General features: G+C 49.2%; 1 protein-coding gene across 6 annotated transcripts in view; it reads left to right on the top strand.

Annotated features, from left to right (window-relative positions):
• PRDM11 (PR/SET domain 11) overlaps positions 1-18024 on the top strand; it is an 87107-nt gene that overhangs the window by 22563 nt on the left and 46520 nt on the right. For 3 of the 6 annotated variants that reach the window (XM_081063902.1, XM_081063899.1, XM_081063903.1), the window contains exons 1-4: positions 10821-11491; positions 12079-12203; positions 12569-12672; positions 13264-13526. In XM_081063902.1, the coding sequence (XP_080920028.1) occupies positions 12085-12203; positions 12569-12672; positions 13264-13526 (486 nt within the window). In that variant the 5' untranslated portion in view covers positions 10821-11491; positions 12079-12084. Of the gene's footprint in view, positions 1-10820; positions 11492-12078; positions 12204-12568; positions 12673-13263; positions 13527-18024 lie in introns of those variants that run through there. The other 3 variants (XM_081063901.1, XM_081063904.1, XM_081063900.1) reach the window with 2 other exon arrangements.

Raw genomic sequence — 18024 nt, 5'->3', positions numbered from 1 at the left:
TTTGTACCAGGCACTGTTGTCATGGCAGAGGATACAGCAATGAACAAAACAGATCCACATCTCTGCCTTCTTAGAGTTTACATTCTAGTTGGGGAGATAGATAGCAAATCAAATAAATGAATACTACATAAATGGGATGGTGAATAGTGCTCTGGAGAAAAATAAGGAGGAGTAGAAAGTGTAAGGAGGTTGCAGTTTTATGTAGGTGGCCAGAGAATGTGACACTGAGTAAAGACTGCAAGGGCGTGAGGACGCGAGCCCTTGTGTATCTTGGGGAAAAGCATTCTATCCAGGCAGAAGGGACAGCCAGTGCAAAGCCTGAAGACAAGAATGTGCTGTGTGGCAGGCTGACGATCAGGGCAGCTCCTGTAGCTGTGGTGGGAGTGAGGGGAGAGCCGCCGGAGATGAGTCTCAGAGAGAATGGGGCAGACTGTCTAAGGAGCTTTGCTCTTTGCTCTGCGTGCGATGGGACGCGGTGGTGGGTTTTGAGCCGGGGGCCATTCGATCTGACTTAGATTGTATCAGGTTCACCCTGACTTTGCGGTGGAGAATGGGCAGAGAGGAAGCAAGGAGACAGTCAGGCTGCCCCTGCAGCCCTTCAGGCCAAAGGGAGAGAAGTCTCAGACCAGAGTGATGGCCATGGAGGAGAGGTGCAGTTTCTTCCACTGCTTTCTTTGAAACAGCTGCCTGTTGTGTGTGGATATGCTATCATTTATTTAACTAGCCTCCAGATGGGCACATCGGTTGTTTCCAGTCTTTTGCTATTTCAGACAGTGATACAATGAATACTCTTACACATGTGTCTCGGAAAACTTTCTCAAGTGAAATTGCAGGACTGGAGGTTCCCAGTGCCAGATTGCTTGCCATAGAGGTACCAGTTTGTGCTCCCACCAGCAATGCACGAAAGAGTGCTCAGGTTATAGCTTCAGGTCAGGTCTCGGGTGTTGGGGAGATGGGTGGCTGGGGGTGAGAAGCTGCAGGCCCACCCAATTTGGCCCCTTTGTAGGCCAAGGCACCATTGAGGTGGACTCTTTACAGTGGCACAGCCAGAGTTCTGGACCCAGCTGAGTGGATCCATGTGGAGGTGGGACCTGAACCTTTGGTAGGGCAGTAAAGATGCACGTCATAGAAACCCTGTCCTAGAGAGGCTTGGGTAACAGAGAGGTACAACAGGAAGTACAGCAGGAGGGCTGACTCCAGGACTAGTTGACTCAGCACCTTAACCAGGTCAGTGAGAGTGCCCTTCTTTGAGATTGTTGTCTAACACCAACTAGGATCCAACAGTTCGGTTCTAAAGCTAGCCAGCCAGAGTTAGCACAGAGCCCACAGGTTGAGGGCTCAGTCCCACAAGACTGTCCCCACTTCAGACTCCAGTCACAAGTCCTGGGATACTCGTGCTTCGTGACCAACACAAATCAGGGGTTGCCACGACCCCCGTCCTCATGTTCTATACTTTGCTAGAATGACTCACAGAACTCAGGAAGGTGCTTTACTTTCTATTACTGGTTTATTATAAGGATACACCTCAGAAATAGCCATATGGAAGAGAAGCAAAGGGCAAGGCATGGTGAGAGCGGCACGGTGCTTCCATGCCCTCTCTGGGAGCACCTTTCTAGCACCTCCAGGAAGCTCTCGGAATCTTGTTCAAGAATTTTTGAGGCAATCTGTGGAATGGGTGAAAGTATTTGCAAGTCATACAGCTGATGAGAGGTTAATATACAAAATACATAAAGAACTCATACATTTCAATAGCAAAACCACAAACAATCTGATTTAAAAACGGGCAGAGGATTTACATAGACATTTTCCCAAAGAAGACATGCAGATAGCCGACAGGTACATGAAAAGGTGCTCAACATCACTAATCATCAGGGAAATGCAACTCAAAACCCCCTGAGCTGTCAGTTCACACCTGTTAGAATGGCTGTTGTCAAAGAGACAAGAAATAAGTGTTGGCGAGGATACTGTTTTGTATAGAGGTTCCTCAAAAAATTAAAAATAGAACTATAATATGATCCAGTTTTCCTTCTGGGTATTTAGCTAACAAAAACAAAAACTAACTCAAAAAGATGTCTGCACCCCCATGTGCATTGCAGCATTATTTACAACAGCCAAGACATGGAAAGAACCTAAGTATCTATGAGGAATTAATAAAGAAAATGTGGTGCCATATATATACACACACATATATATGTGTGTGTGTGTGTGTGTGTATAAATATTACTCAGCCATAAAAAAGAAGGAAATCCTGTCATTTGCAACAATGTGGATGAAATTTGAAATAAGTCAGACAGAGAAAGACAAATACCATATGATCTTACTTACATGTGGAATCCAAAAAACAAAACAAAGAAACTCAAATGAACAGAGAATAGATTGGTGGTGGTTAGAGGCGAGGGGCAGGGTGGGGTGTAAGGAGTAGGCGAAATGAGTAAAGGCAGACAAAAGGTATAAACTTCCTGTTAAAAAACAAGTAAGTTCTGGGGATGGCAGGTCCACTATGGTGACTATAGTTAATAATACTGTATTGCGTATTTGAAAGTTGCTAAGGGACTAGATCTTAAAAGTTCTCATTACAAGAAAAAAAAACTCGGTAACTATGTATGGTGATGTATGTTAATTAGACTTTTGTGGTGATCGTTTTGCAATACAAACAAATATCGGATCCTTATGTTCTACACCTAGAAATAATATAATGTTATATGTCAATTATACCTCAATAAAAAAAAGGAATTTTTGTTGAGCTCCATCTCCACGCCCCCTCCCCTCCCAGAAGGCCAGTGGTAGGGCTGAAAGTTCTAACTCTAATCACTGTCTTTCTGGTGACCAGACCCATCCTGAGGGTACCTAGGGACCCCATCCTATGTCACCTCATTGGCATAAAGTCAGGTGTGAAAGAAAGGGACTCCTTATGAATAACAAAAGACACTCCTATTACTTGGGAAATTCCAAGGGTTTTAGGATCTCTGTTCCAGGAACTGGGGACAGACCAAATGTATTTCTTATTACTCCACACCTTCTCTCTGCTCTGCTCTCCTAGCGTCCTCCTGAAGGTGCTTCCTATCAAGCTCCCCTGCAGGACATGGCTGCCATTTGCAATAATGGCTGCAAATGACTTGCAAATGGCTTTCCCATTCAAATCATGAAATAAAAGTCCTCCCTTTCCTTTTGATGGGCGTAAGTAGGTCAGGTGTCCAACCTTGGAGGCCAGGTTCATGATCTGATAATTGGGGAGGGGATGGTATTACCATAATTGGCTCAGAATAATCCGAGCCCACTCATGGAGCTGAGGGTAGGTCCAGCATCTCCTGAACCTCCGTAGGTTCTGTGACGGAGGTGTAACACGTGAACCAGGTCTAGTTCTGTGAGTGGCGAGGAAAGAGAGAATGGGATCCAGGTAAGCCACCAGTGTCCACTGTGAGAACCAAACACATAAGACCACCTTCTCCACTTGACTCACAAACCTTTACACTGCTTCTCCCAACCTCTTTTGATCAAAATCTTACCAATGATGGAGTCAACCCATTACCTTTAAAGGGTTCTGCAGGAGGGATCGGATCACCTTGGGAGAGTGCTCTACTGCCCCGGGCCAGCTCACCACGGATGCTAAGTGGGAACTACTCCACAGAGGAAGGCCTTGAAACCCGACCTCCCAGTTCCCCCAGATGCGAAATTGGGGGCTAGACAGGGTCAGATATTGCCTTTAGGGCCCCTGCAGCCTTTTTTTTTTGTTGGCTTTTATTAACATAATTACATATAGAAAAATACACATATTATAAAAGTGTGGGGAACTGAAAAAAATGATTAGTACTTTTCCTCCCACTTTCTAAGCTCTAGCTGGGCTAATAACCAAATTCACAGAGACGGATTAACAGGAGAAAATCAAATGTTTAATACATTTGCATGGGCAATTCACATAGGCATGAAATTTATAAAGACACTGAGGCCACATTGGGTATATAAAACATTTTGGGCAGAGGAGAAAAGTGGGGGATGGGGTAAAGGATTTCAGAAGTGAGAATGGGTGGTTTATAGGTAGTTGAGAAAAAGGCAAAGCCTTCTTGAGCAACTCAGAAACAATGGGACACGGGTACTAGCTACCAGGCTTGGAGTCTTCCTGACTAATGCTGGGGTGAATTTTCTTGACGTGATTAAGCCAAGGATCCTTTCCTAAGGCAGGTTTTTCTGTCTAAATCTCTTGGGTAGGAAAGGAGGGGAGGCTCAAAGGTTCTTTCTGAGCCGTTTGTTTCTTAATAAACAAACACCTTAAAATCAATATCCCAAAAGGCAGCTTCAAGGTAGCAAACCTTTGGTTCCTTTCAAAAGCATGGCTCAATATATTTTCACAAACTTCACACACCCACGGGACCAGCATCAAAATCAAGAAATACAGCATGAACAATACCACAGGACCCTCTGCCCGTTTCCATTATAGTTATTCCCAAGGATAACCACTAACATTTTTACTTCTAACCCTAGTTCCGCCTAGTTGTTTTAACTTTATATAAATTGAATTACATTGTATGTACTCTTTGGGGTCTCATTTCTTTTCTCAGCTCTATGACTTATCCACCCTCTAGCATGTAGTTGTAGCTTGTTCCTTCCTATTTCCATGTAGTATTCTTCACCGAGCTATTTTTAAAACATAAAGAAGCTTGATGAATATTGTCCAGTGCCCTATGAATTAATATCGATCAGCAGGACAAGTGAATGAGCATGCCAAATTGCTTTGCTTTTGCGTAGAAAGAGCAACTAACCAGAGTGTAAACCCTGATTATCGTATAGCCTGTGTGTGTAATAGGAAACAGGAGGAAAATGAATGAATTATTCCAATGTATGTAGTCTGTTTAGTAGAGAAAAATCTTTCAAAAAAGGAATCATGAAGAAAAATAAAAGCAGAGGTGTTTTGTTGGTAGGAACATTGGGGCCTTGACTGATAAATCAATTAATTGATGGATTCATCCATTAATCAGCTATGCATCAAGTGCCACCTATATGCCTGATATTCAGTCTCCAATTTGGGTTCCTCCTAACTCCTAACCAATTGTTTGGCTTCCAGCATCTAATGATGAGTAACAATGGAAGAACCTTAGCCATCTCTCTAGCAATTCCTAAACTAAATGAATATAAAGAGTTCCTTTAAAGAATTTTTCAGCAACATCATTTTTTCTCATAAGCAAAAAGAAGAAACGGAAACTCTCTCTTTAACAGGACCTCCCTGCCCAGATCACCACTCGTGATCGATACCGCAGAATGCATCCTCCCAGACCCATGTGTGCAAACCCATAGGGCTATACATATATATTTTAAATGGCATTATTTTGTCTCTGATCTTTTCATAATTTTCATTTTTAAAAAATAGACTTTATTTTTTAGAGCAATTTCAGGTTCTTAGCAAAATTGAGAGGCTAGTACAGTGAGCTCCCATGTACCCCCCGTCTCACGACTCCCCCTAATATGACATCCCATCCAGAGCAGTACAGTTGTTACATAATCTAAATTGACACATCATAAGCGACCAAAGTCCATAATTTGCATGAAGGTTCACTCTTGGTGGTGTACATTCTGTGGATTTGGACAAATTTATGATGACGTGTACCCACCATTATAGTGCCCTGTAGAGTCATTCACTGCCCTAAAAATCCTTTGTGCTCCTGCTATCCGGCTCTCCCAACCCCTAACCCCTGGCACCCACCGATCTTTTTATTGTCTCCATAGTTTCACCTTTTCCAAAATGTCATGTAGTTGGATTCATACAGTATGTGGCCTTCTCAAATTGTCTTCTTTCACTTAATAGTAACTTTCGTTTTTTTATTTAACAATATATTGAGCATGCATTTCCATGTCACTAAATATTCTTCCAAAGCATTTTGAATTGTTGTCTAGTATTTCACTGTGCTACATATTAAGTTCTCTCCTATTTTTGAGGTTTACATTATTTCCTGTTTTTTTTGCTACTAAAAATAGTGTTGTAGAGGACAGCCTTGTGGGTAAATCTTTGCCCACAACTTAATTATGTCCTTAAGATAAATTCCTAGATTGGGGATTGCTCCTACAAAGATGGTGGTCTTTTCAAGGCTTTTAATAAGTGTTGCCAAATTGCCCTCCAGAAAGGATAGACCAATTTATAGTCCAACCAGTAGGGCCTGTAGAGTATTTCCTCCATACTCTTGCCAAGTCTGAATATATATTGTTGAGATTTTTAATCTTTGCCAATTTAATAGAGGAAAAATGATCTCTGTTTTAATTTATATTTATTTGAGTATTAAGGTTTTACAGTTTTCCATAAAGAATATCGGCTATTTGTCTTTCTTCTTTTGCAAATTGCTTTTTCATACTATTTTCCATTTTTTTCTATTGGAATGAGCATCTTTACAGTATAAATTTATTAAGTGTTTTTCTACTAAGGGTATTACCTGCTATGAAGGCCCTCTTTTAATGTCAAAAACATTTCACCAATGTGCCCACCTGATATCTGTTACACTTTTAAAATAATAAATAAAATGAATGATAATAAGAACTCACATTTATACAGTGCTTATGCTGTGCCAGGCATTATGTTATGTAAAACAGCCCTGTGAGATAGGGTCTGATATCAGTCCCATTGGACAGAAGAGGAAACTGACGAACTGTGCGGGAGAGGTGAATTAATTTTCTCAAGGTTACATAGCTCGTGAGTGGCAGGGCTGGTATCAGTTGATGAGCAAAACACACGGTGACATAGAGCTTCTATGAATTCAATAAACACTTTAATAAATTTGTTCGTCACAAAGGTATCTACATACACTTGCAAATCTATCTCACGTGCAAGTTCAGGGCATATGATTTTTTTTTTTTTAAAGGCAGTGCTTGCTGGGCGTATAGATTCAACAGCTCTTTGTAATAGTTCCACGCTCTCCCCCTTTACCCACGTGGCTTACTGTTAAGAACCACGTTGGACCTTATATTTCCAGGAAGGGGAAACTGAGGCTCCGGGCAAGATGGTCACCTCAAATGTTTATGGCGTAGCCAGGACCGAGACCAGGGCTCAGGATCCCCAGCCCAGCTCAGTGTGTGACCTGGGCCAGCTCCCTAATCTCCTGTTCCTTTGTGATCAGCGGGGACAACCGAGGATGCTGTGGTGGTCCCAGGACAGGCCTGCTAGATTTTCCTGGTGCCAGCCTCTAGGGAAACCAAGTCCTCGGGCCACACTGGCTGCCGGGCATTCCAGGACCCTGGCACGCTGCCAAGGGTGAAAACAGAGCTGCCGGCTCCTGAGCTCCCTTCTGCCCCCTCCCCTCGGTTTGCATCTCATTGCTGGGCTTGCAACATGCCTAATCTCTGCATGTGCAGACTCTGAGGAGCCAGCTGAGAAGGAGCAGTGCCAGCAGCTTGGAGGACTCCATGAGGACTGCCCACCGCCCCTCCCCCAAGCCCCTCACTGGGCAAGAAGGGCCACAGCAGTCTGCAGAAACGGTTTCTGGAGCTTGACCTGACCCAGGCCTTATAGTGCCCACTGAGATGGACTCAATGAAGGACACACGACTGTATTATCTCTCTTTTCCCAAATGGAAGTTTATTTGATCTTACCACATCTCATTTCTCCCTCTCTGTACCCACGGCCTTCCTCACAGACACGGAAAGGTGTTCTAATGTACATCAGTCATGCAAGGGAGGCTGGATCCTGGTTCTCCAGGCAACTAGACTCCTCCAAGAATGGAGAGAACTTAATTGTGCAGACAGTCGGTCAATAGGTGTCAAATAACCAGTATTCTGTAAACCCGTCACGTTTCCCTTTTTGCTTTAGCTGCCAGGAGACTCAGAAGAATGGAAAGCTAGATCACTAGCCATCTTAAAACAGATTCTCGGTATAATTTTTGGCGTCACTCTTTCTCCATGAGGTCTCTGGTTGTTCAACTGTCCTGTTGAGTGTGTGTTTGTGTTATGAACCATCACAATTCTTTCACGTAATGAAGCTGGGATGTACATGAAAAATAAGACATGAAAAGAAGTGGCCTGTAGGCATCTCTACGTTGAGATACAAATGAATGCTTTTCTCAGAAGGGGACGGTTTTCCTGTGACCATTGAAGACTTAGAAAAATGTCTGTGTTTCTTTTCCCTTCTGTCTGTCAGTCTTCCCTTCCCTTCCCACCTTCTTTTTTCTCCCCACTTTCTTCTTTTTCCCCTCTTTCCCTCCAACTTTTATTCTTTTACTATCATCTACTTCTCTCTCTTCCGTCGTTTTTAGTCTTCCTTCCTTTCAGCCCCTCTCTCCTTTTCCTGCTCACCCCCTTGCCTCTGGGCAGCCAGTTTAATGTAAATATTCCTCACAAACCCAGAGCACTTGATTCTTTCGAAGGCCTTGCTCCTGCCTTTATTTCATCTATTCCTCATGGGGATAATCTGGCAATTATGATTATTTCCATTTTACCAGGAAGACACCAAGGCCTAGAGAGTTTAAGTGATATGCGCCTGGTCACACAGCTTATACTTTATAACTTATCAGATTCAGGCCCCAGGACTCATGAGTCTAATTCCATCACACTCTCCACTGCACCTCACTGCCTCTCAATGCCAGCCTCACCCACCTTGCAACTACCTTGCCTGGCAGAGATCACTGAGAACGCACCCAAAGGAGAAGAGGACTCAAAACAATTACCCACCCCCTCTTTTTCCCCTTCTGAGGTCTCCTTTAGAGTTGAGATTCTCATGGGGGCCAGCCGGACATTAGAGGCAGGCAGTGAATTATGACATGGGCCATTTGGTCATTGATTCATTTGGCAAATATTTATTGAGAGTATACCATGTGCTAGAAAAGGCTGAGACCAGGGTAAGGCAATCAAGGCACCTAGGGTGAAAAATTTAAGGAGGCACTCACTTTCAGGTATCATTCCTGCAAGTACATGATCCTGAGAATGGGTTCCTCCTTCAAGTTTATGCCTCACCTCCTTGCTTGTCTTTAGCTAGTTCTGCCCCGGTTCCAGGCACTGTTACAAGTGCTGGCAATTCAATGGTGAGCAAAAGGGCCTGCATTGCACCCTGTCCTTGAGGAGCTTATAATCTATTATGGGAAAAAGATATCAATCAAATAATCAGGTTAACTTAGGACTGTTCTAAGTGTGACACGTGCCATGAGGAAAGGGACATGGAGCTGAAGAGGGTTTTATGGAGTGGGGAAGTGAGGGCCGAAGGATGGGAAAGAATTTACAGGTGTGTGCAGATGGAGGACACAGCAAGTTTACAGGCCCTGTGGCAGGGTGGAGCGTGGCACACAGGTGGGGCTGGTGGAGGGTAGAGGGGCCAGAGCAGGGGTGCCCAATGTAAAATGGTCCCAAGCAGTCTGTTTCTAATATAATGCCAGAGCATGCAAATGACTGACTTTTAAAAAACAAAACAAATCCAATCCAGTGGAGAGAAAATTCAAAGCCCCTCCCTCACCCCTCCTTAACAATGTCCCTCATGCCCACCTTTCGAATCAGTTTTCTTCAGTGGGTTGAAGAAACCCACAGACTGCCTCACCACCTCCAGCCTCATCTCAGTCCATTTAATACAGCACAGTCTGTGATAGAATCTAATATGTGCCACATTTTCCAGACGAAATGGGTGCACACAGAAATTAGATAACCTACTCTCTTAGCTCAGCTGCCATAACAAATAGCCACAGACTGGGTGGCTTAAACAATAGACATGTAGTTCTCACAGTTCTGGAGACTGGGAAGTCCAAGATCAAGGTGCTGGCTCATTTCGTTCCTGGTGAAGCCTCTCTTCCTGGCTTGCAGACTGGTGCCCTCCCACCGTCCTCACCTGGAGAGAGTGAGCTCTGGTGTCTCTTCTTATTAGGGCACCAGCCCTATTGGATTAGGGCCCCACCCTTATGAACTCACTTAACCTTTATCCCCTCCTCAAAAACCCTGTCTCTAAATGCAGAACACTGGGGGTTAGGGTAGCAACATGTGAAGTGGGGGAGGGGACACAAACACTCAGTCCATAACACCTGCCCAGGGGCACATAGTTAATTAGTGGGATTTGATTGGCAGGCAGTGCTGCTCTGGAGTCCAGGCTCCTAAGATTTAACCGCCTCAGGATGTTTGTGTGTGAATGTTGCCATCCAAATGAGAAGTGTTCCTTAGGGCAGGGATGTTCAGTGATCCCTTCCAAATCCACAGGGTCTCTTCCTGGCAGCTGACATGTGGGCTGAGGCCTGAACCCAGCCCCGTGATCCCTCTGGAAGAGGACTGGGCTGAGGGTATGGCCTGGAGGTAAACCAGACCTGAAACTACACGCTTGAATTTGGGGGTTCACCTATTTCCAGTTTACCCAGAGGGGGTCCTGGGTCTCCAGACTTGACCAGGAATGGACTGCGTGTCCTTGGGCAAGTCACTTGACACCTTCCAGCCCTAGGTTCCTGCCTCTGTGACCCCTAACCCTTGCTCTCTCACGGGACTGGGGCCACCCATGGGCTATGAGGTCGGCCAAGCACGAAGCGTGGAGGCTCTGGTACACCAGGGCCAGGAGGCAGGCTGGCTGCAGACGCCCGGCCCCGACTCTAGGTCGTGCAGGTGGGGAAGGGACGGGCGCGCGGTGCGCGGCCGGCAGTTGGGTGGCGGCGCCCGCTCCGGTGGCGCTGCAGCCGGGCCGCGTCGGCGGCGGAGGCCGAGCCGGCGCGCGGGGGCTGCTTGTGCATTTCGCAGACCTGCTCCGCCACCCGCCGGGCCGCAGGGCCCAGCCTCCACGGCGCTATCGTCCGCACCAGACGCCTGCCCGGCGTCCCCCGGCCCGCGTGGGGGCCGAGCCTGCAGGAGGGGCTGGAATTCCTCTCAGGGGGCCCCCTCCCGCCGCCCCTCCCGGGCGCTCGCTTCCTCCCGCTCCCCGCGCGCCCCCCTCCCGGCTGCCAGCCAACTGCGTGCCCCCGGGGCCGGCAAGAAGCCACATGCCCCCGCAAGGAATGCCGGGCCTGCCGGGCGGGGGGCGGGTGCTGGGCAGGGCCGGCCGGGCTGGGAGCGCCCCGCCGGGAAGGTTGGTGAGAAGGGAAGAGCCAGCCGGCACCCTCGCCCGGCCTGTGCGCCGCCCCGGCCTGATCGCCGCATATCACACTTAACCCGCCCGACACGCCGCCGGGACGACCCGCGGGCTCCCGGGTCTGGGGGCGCCCTGGAGGCGGGAACGGGGCGGCTCGGCCCGGCCCGGCAGCCCCCGCCCCCCTCCGCGCGCCCCGGTCCCGGCCGGCTCGGAGGAGGGGGCAGGCCGTCATGTTTCCCCACACCCCTCCCCGCCGCCGCTGGCTTTGGGGCCCCGGTGGGGAGCAGGGGGCTGATTAGCCGAGGAGCAGGGGTGTGGCCAGCGGGGCCCCGGGTAGTGAGTCACACACGCTGCTCGCCCAGTCCCGGGGCGAGCGCGGTCCCAGCCCGAGCTGCGTGCTGCCCTGGCCCGAAGAGTGTCGTGGGGCTTGGCATGAGGACCCTGGGGTGCCGAGGGAGGGGCTGAAGCCCGGCGCTGTGGTGGAGGAGGGCGGTAAGCACAACTGGGGAGACTCCCCTAAGAGAGAGCAGGGTGGGGCTTGCAGTCAGGGCCAGCCCACACCGAGACCCCCAGGCCCCGCCTGTACCTGCTCTGAGCTGGCAAAGCGGGCCTGGCTGCATTCCCTGGCAGCCCCTGCACGAGGGGCTGCGCAGCCAGGCGCTGAGGGCCCATTTCATTCGCCTGCCTCCCTTGGCCCCAGCTGGACCTGAGTGGATCCCTCCCCTGCTCCCCACTGTAGAGTTTTGTGCTGAGGCTTCTGTGGGTTCCTCATGCCTTTTGGTCTTGGGGTCTAGGCTGTACTATCCAGCCCTGCCTTCTGGCCTGAGCTGCCCCTGGCCCCTGACCCCATGGGGCTGGTGGCTCCAGTCATCCCCAGGACCAGCCCGGGATAGAAATGGTATTTCCTCTTGGCGGGGCTACAGCTGTTTTTGTTGTCTGTGTTCTCAAGCGCTTCCTCTGGGGATGGCAGGGAGGGTAACCAGACTCCACGGGACCCCCGATTGCCCTCTCCACCACTCACCCCTCTTCCCCTGTCTCTTTGATCTTCTTCCTGTGCTGGTCCCGCCTTCCGTCCCCAGGACAGAATGACTGAGAACATGAAGGAGTGCTTGGCACAGACCAAGGCAGCCGTGGGGGACATGGTGACCGTGGTAAAGACAGAGGTCTGCTCACCACTCCACGACCAGGAGTATGGCCAGCCCTGGTGAGGCCCCTGTGTGGGGACAAGAGAGGGAGAAGGGGGAAATCGCTGGGCTGGGTGGGTGGGAGACCCTGGGGAGAGTTCCATTCCCTGCCCACCACCCTTACCCTGCTCCAGACAGCTCCTGGGACCAGAGGTGAGCGCAGGCTCTAGAAAATCCCAAGCAGTGTCCCATGAAAGCCTGGGCCTTGGTCTCAGGACTCCTCCCTTTCCACTACCCCCTGCACTGAATGGGCAGGCTGGGTGGAACTCCTCTACCTGCCCCACATCCCCATGGCCCCCTGGCCAGGTCCTCGGCTTCTCTGCCCACCAGCCTCTCCCTCTCTGATGGCTTCTTTGCTTTCTTTACTGGTCCCTGTCCTGGCCAGCTCTAGGAGACCAGACCCCTCGGCCATGGAAGTGGAGCCCAAGAAACTGAAGGGGAAGCGTGAGCTCATCATGCCCAAAAGCTTCCAGCAAGTGGACTTCTGGTGTAAGTGGAACTTGGGGCTATTTCCTGGGCTACTCCTTTCTTCACCCCCACCCCCACCCCATCTCACTTAGGGAATTTGTAGCGGTAACACTAATGATAGGCGCTCATCTAGTATGTACTAGCCACAGGTCTAGTCTTCAGTTAATTCTCCCCATTAGCCATTGAGGTGGCTCTTAGTGGTCCTATTTTCCAGGTGAGGAGACTGAGGCTTGGTGGGGGTTAAGCACCTTTCTTGGGTCCCATTGCCATATACAGTTGCAATTCAAACCCAGACCCATTTGACTCCAGAGCATGCTCTTTCTTCTACTTTTTCAAACTTGAAACAAAAGGAGCTAGCTACTGGCTTCCTTAGTGTTGGCAAGCATGTCCTTGAGCCCCCAGGGAGGGTACTGGGTTATTGCTACTGAAAACTCAGGGGCCTGTGGCTGGCTGGGGTGGAGCCAGGGCTGGGGCTCCGGAGTACCATACAGTGTACTTTGCACAGCCTATGCTGTCCTCAGGGTGGGCTTCCTATTAGCCCCTCAGCCTCCCCCATGGGGCTCCTACCTCCCGAAACAACTGAGGCTCTCTTTCCTCCTTCCATCCCTCCAGTCTGCGAGTCCTGTCAGGAGTACTTTGTGGATGAGTGCCCGAACCACGGTCCCCCGGTGTTTGTGTCTGACACACCGGTACCTGTGGGCATCCCAGACCGGGCTGCCCTCACCATCCCACAGGGCATGGAGGTAGTCAAGGACGCCAATGGGGAGAATGACGTGCGATGCATAAATGAGGTCATCCCCAAGGGCCACATCTTCGGCCCCTATGAGGGGCAGATCTCCACCCAGGACAAATCAGCTGGCTTCTTCTCCTGGCTGGTGAGTGTCCCCTGTGCTGTGCTATGGGAGAGGGTGCCGACCATCATGGAAGGGAACCAGCAGGGGGAGCCATCCTCTGGCCTAGCCTGGCCCAAGAGTTTTTCTGCCATCACTCCTGGGCACGTGGATGATGGATCTTGCTGCCCCTTTGCCCCAGCTAAGTGGCTGCAACCCTTGGTGGGCCGTGCTAAGCAGCTCATCTGGCAGTAGTCAGCAGAATCAGTGGGGAGGCGATTTTCGCCATGAATCCTATGTGTATCCGGTGGGCCATTTGGTGGCATTTATGGAGGGTTTACCCAAGCCCTCCTCTGGACCAGGTGATTTGAAGCTGGGGCTGTGGGGATGCAGAACATGACATTCAACTAAAAAAAGGCAGTAATGTCAGGTGCTAGGCTAGGTGCTAGAGGTAAACCCTTCAACAAGACAGACAGGTCCCTGCCCTCGGGGTGGATGGTCTGGTGGGGAGAGCAGGCATTGGACAAGTGCTTATACATGTGATAATTGCTACTGAAGGGGGGGCTACAGGATACTCTGGGAACAGTGGGAGATGGCGGTGTTCGAAGTGTTCAGGAATTTGGGGCCTGGAGCCCAAGTTCATTATGTCAGCCAGCTTTGCTATTTACTATCTGGTGTGACCTTGGATGAGTCATTTAAACTCCCAGCCTGTTCTGTAACGGGATAATCATAGCTGATGGTGAAGATTAAATGAGTCAATACTGTAAACTTCTTAGAATCGTGCTTGCCCTTAGTAAGCATGCAGTAAATATCAGCTATTGTTATTATTGTTGGCTTATATGAGGGCTTTGGACAAGATTTCCTTTAGCCTGAGACTTGGAAAATAGTAGCAGTAGTGGAAGAGGGGTGGAAAAATGCTCTGCAGACAGAGCAGAGAGGGAAGAACTACGAGAAGTCGGGTGTGGTGATGGTAATGAGCCTGAGAGGCAGAGTGGCAAGAAATCAGCTGGAGGCAGGGGAGCCAGGGAGGAGATCATGCTGTGTTTCATAAGCCAGGGTCAGTGATCCTGCCTCCTATGCGCTAGGGGAAGCCATTGAAGCATTTCAAGCAGAGGTGTGACTCAGGTTGCAGAATGGAGAATTGGGATTACAGGTGGGAGTCTGGGGTGGAAAGAGAATCCTTACCCAATTCTCCATTCAGATAAGGAAAGATGGTGGTTTAAACTCAGGGGCTAGAGGTGGGCACATTTGAGAGCGATTTCGGAGGGGGGATCCCCCAGGATTTATTGATGTATGGAATATGGAGATGAGGAAGAGGGGTTTTGAAAATATAAAGAGGAAGAATTATCAAAGACGATTCTAGGGAGTCAAACTTGAACAGAGATGGGGGGACAGGGGACAGTAGAGCTAGGCAAGCCAGGGGGTAGGCAGATCCTTCATTGTTCATTAAATAAACATTTCCTGAGGGTCTCCTTTGTGCCAGGCACTGGGCTGGCCCTGGGGTACAATGGTGGGCCTCATCAGACATCAGCCCTGCTGTCTGAGAGTTTGCTATGGGGAAGAGGGAATGAATCAAACAATAAGATAAATGAATAGAAAATGGTGACTCTGAAAGGTAATGGGGAAAGTGAGGCTAGGAAAAAAGTGAACAACCAATGGAATTGATGTGGCTGGAGGTTGGTGAAGGCCGCCTGATAGTTGAGCTGTGATTGAAGGAAGAGAATGCCCACCAGGAGAAGATTGGTGAGGGGCATCCAGATGGATGGAACAGCATGTGCAAAGGCCCTGTGTCAGGAGAGAACATGCCGCATTTGGGCAATAGGAAGAAGATCAGCGTTCATGGGCCTGGAAGAGGAGATGGAGGCTTGGCCAGGTAGGGTCCAGTGGGCCAAATTGGGACTTTTGTTCTTTATTTTAAGAACAATGAGAAGTTTCACTTATGTTTTGAAAGGGTGATTTTGGCCACCGCCTAGAGAACTGATGGGGGGGGCATTGGTTAAGAATGGGTGCCCAGACCCCGGTTAGAGGGCTGTGGTCATTCTCTAAGTGGACAATCATAGAGGCTTGGGCTAGGGTGGGGGCAGAGACATGGAGAAAAGTGAAGTAGTTTGTGAACTATTTCAGAGATGAAAGAGATTTTTGACTTAGAAATAGACTCATTGGCCTAAGTAAGGGAGAGAGAAGTGTCAAGAACAACTCCTGCATTGTTCCTCTCCCAACAGATCAGGACGGGTGCCTTTCTCTGAGAAACGGGGAATGCCAGAGGGGACTGGGTTAAAGGGAAGGTCCTGGTTTGGGTTTTGGACTTGCTGAGTTTGGAGGGACGTCGAGATATCTAAGGGTTGATGTCAACAAGGCCGGGGTGTGGAGGGCAGCCCCCAGGGAGAACGGGCTGAGCGAGAGGTGGAGAGGGTCTAGGACCAGCTTTGAGGAGCTTGAACAGTTAGTGGTTCACCAGGGGAGCTTCATCCTTCAAGGGACACAGAGAAAGAGCGGCCTGAGAGGCAGGGGGGCCAGAATGGCCAACAGGAACAAATTCTGCTGAGAAGCCAAGCAACAGAAGGCCTTAAAAATGTCCATTGAATTTAGTGCCAGGGAATTCATCGGCGACTTGAGCAGGAGCTGTTCCTGTAAGACAGTGGTTCTCAACCTGGAGCAATTTGCTCCGGCCTCCCCCAGCCTCTAGGCATTGGGCAATGTTGGGACATTTTTTGGCCATCACAACTTGGGATGGGGCTATGCTACTGGCATCTAAAGGTAAGGACCAGGAATGCTGCTCAACCTTTTGTAATGCATAGGACAGCCTTCCCCAACAAAGAATTATCTGGTCTCAATTGGCAGTAGTACTGGGCTTGAGAAACCCTGCAGAGGAGTGATGAGATGGAAACCTCATTAGAATGGAGGTGCTCCGTATCGTCCATTCTTGGAAGTTTGATTAGAGATAAGACGCGGAGGAGAGACATAGGAGATAGGAAGGCTGATGGCTGGAGGAAGTCATGCAGGCAAGGGAGTTTGTTAATGAGAGAGATTTTAACATCCTTAAAAAACCCAGTAGGAGGAGTCCTGCTGAGGAAATGGAATATAGAATAGAGATAAGGCATGATGGATACGCTTTTATATTACCTGAGAAGATTCAGATGGAGATATTGGATATGGAAAGGAGATGGGTCACTGGAGGGATATCCTAGAGGTTTGAGCAGATGGAGAGGGGTAAGTGTAATAGGCCAAATAATGACCCTCCCTCCCCAAGGAAGCCCACGTCCTGATCCCTGGATCCCGTGACTGTTATCTGATTTGGCGAAAGGGACTTCGCAGATGTGACTGTATTAAGCATCCTGAGATGGAGAAATAGTCTTGAGAAATAGTCAGGGTGGGCCCAGTGTAATTATACGCATGTTTATAAGAGGGAGGCAGGAGAGTCAGAGTCAGAGAGAAAAGACTGGAAGATGCTCCCTTGCTGGCCTTGAAGATAGAGGAAAGAGCCAGGAGCCCAGGAAGGCAGGCAGCCTTTGGACGCTAGGAAAGGCAAGGAAACAAACAGATTGTTCCTTAGAGCCTTCAGAGAGAACCAGCCTTGCTGGCATTTTGATTTTAGGATTCCTGACCTCCCAAATTGTAAGTTAATAAATTTGTGTCATGTTAAGCCGTTGTGTGTGTGGCAGTTTGTTACAGCAGCAATAGGAAACGAATCCAGTGGGCTTATGTGTTTGGGGGGACATCTGCTAAAATGTGTGGAGAGGTGCAGCGAGGTGGCCTGAGACTGAGGAGGACGGAGAAGGTGAGTTCAGGTTGGGGGAGTAGGGTTTGAGGTATCCATGAGATGGCCAGGTGGAGCTGCCCAGAGGCTCATTGGTGCGTGTGGGTCATTGGTGCGTGTGGGTCTGCAGCCCAGGGGAGATGCCTGGACATAGGGGACACTAAGCATATACACTTGTGTAATGGAAGCCCTGGGAAAGCATGGGCAGTGGGGTTGGTGCTGTGGAGGGTGAGAAGTTTGGGGACTGAGAGCCCTCTTGGCTCAGGCAGCACACAGGTCTCGGTGTCTTTGGCAGGGCCAGTTTCACAACAAAAGCCCCACTGCCATAGACTGAGGTGTGAGTGGAAGCAGGGGAGAGGGGCCCAGCAAGGGTAACTGCCTTGTTTTAGAACTCTGGCTGCTCATTGAGCAATTATTATATGCCAGGTGCATACAGCATTCCTCCTCAAAACAGTCCTGCAAGTGGAGGTCGCTGCCCCTTTCATTCAGATAAGGGAACAGAGACTGAAAAGGTTAAGTGGTCCCCAAGTCCCGTAGCTGGTATGTGATAGACTTGGGCTCCTTCAAAGATGGCGCCTCTCCATGATGCCAGGGGGCTTTAAGCAGAGACATGACGAAGGAGGATTGGAGATGGGTCTTGAAGGATGGGTGGGTAGAAGTTCACCAGAGGAGGCTGATGGTTTCTCAGCCTGTAAGGAAAACCTCAGGGCAGAAAATTTAGGGCTATGCCCAGGAAGGGCTGTTGGGATTACCTCCTCTCCCCACCAGAGGCAGAGTTTACACCTG

The sequence above is a fragment of the Rhinolophus hipposideros genome, assembly GCF_964194185.1.
Source record: "Rhinolophus hipposideros genome assembly, chromosome: 10".
NCBI classification, from domain to species: domain Eukaryota; kingdom Metazoa; phylum Chordata; class Mammalia; order Chiroptera; family Rhinolophidae; genus Rhinolophus; species Rhinolophus hipposideros.
This window is presented reverse-complemented; position numbering and strand designations above follow the sequence as displayed.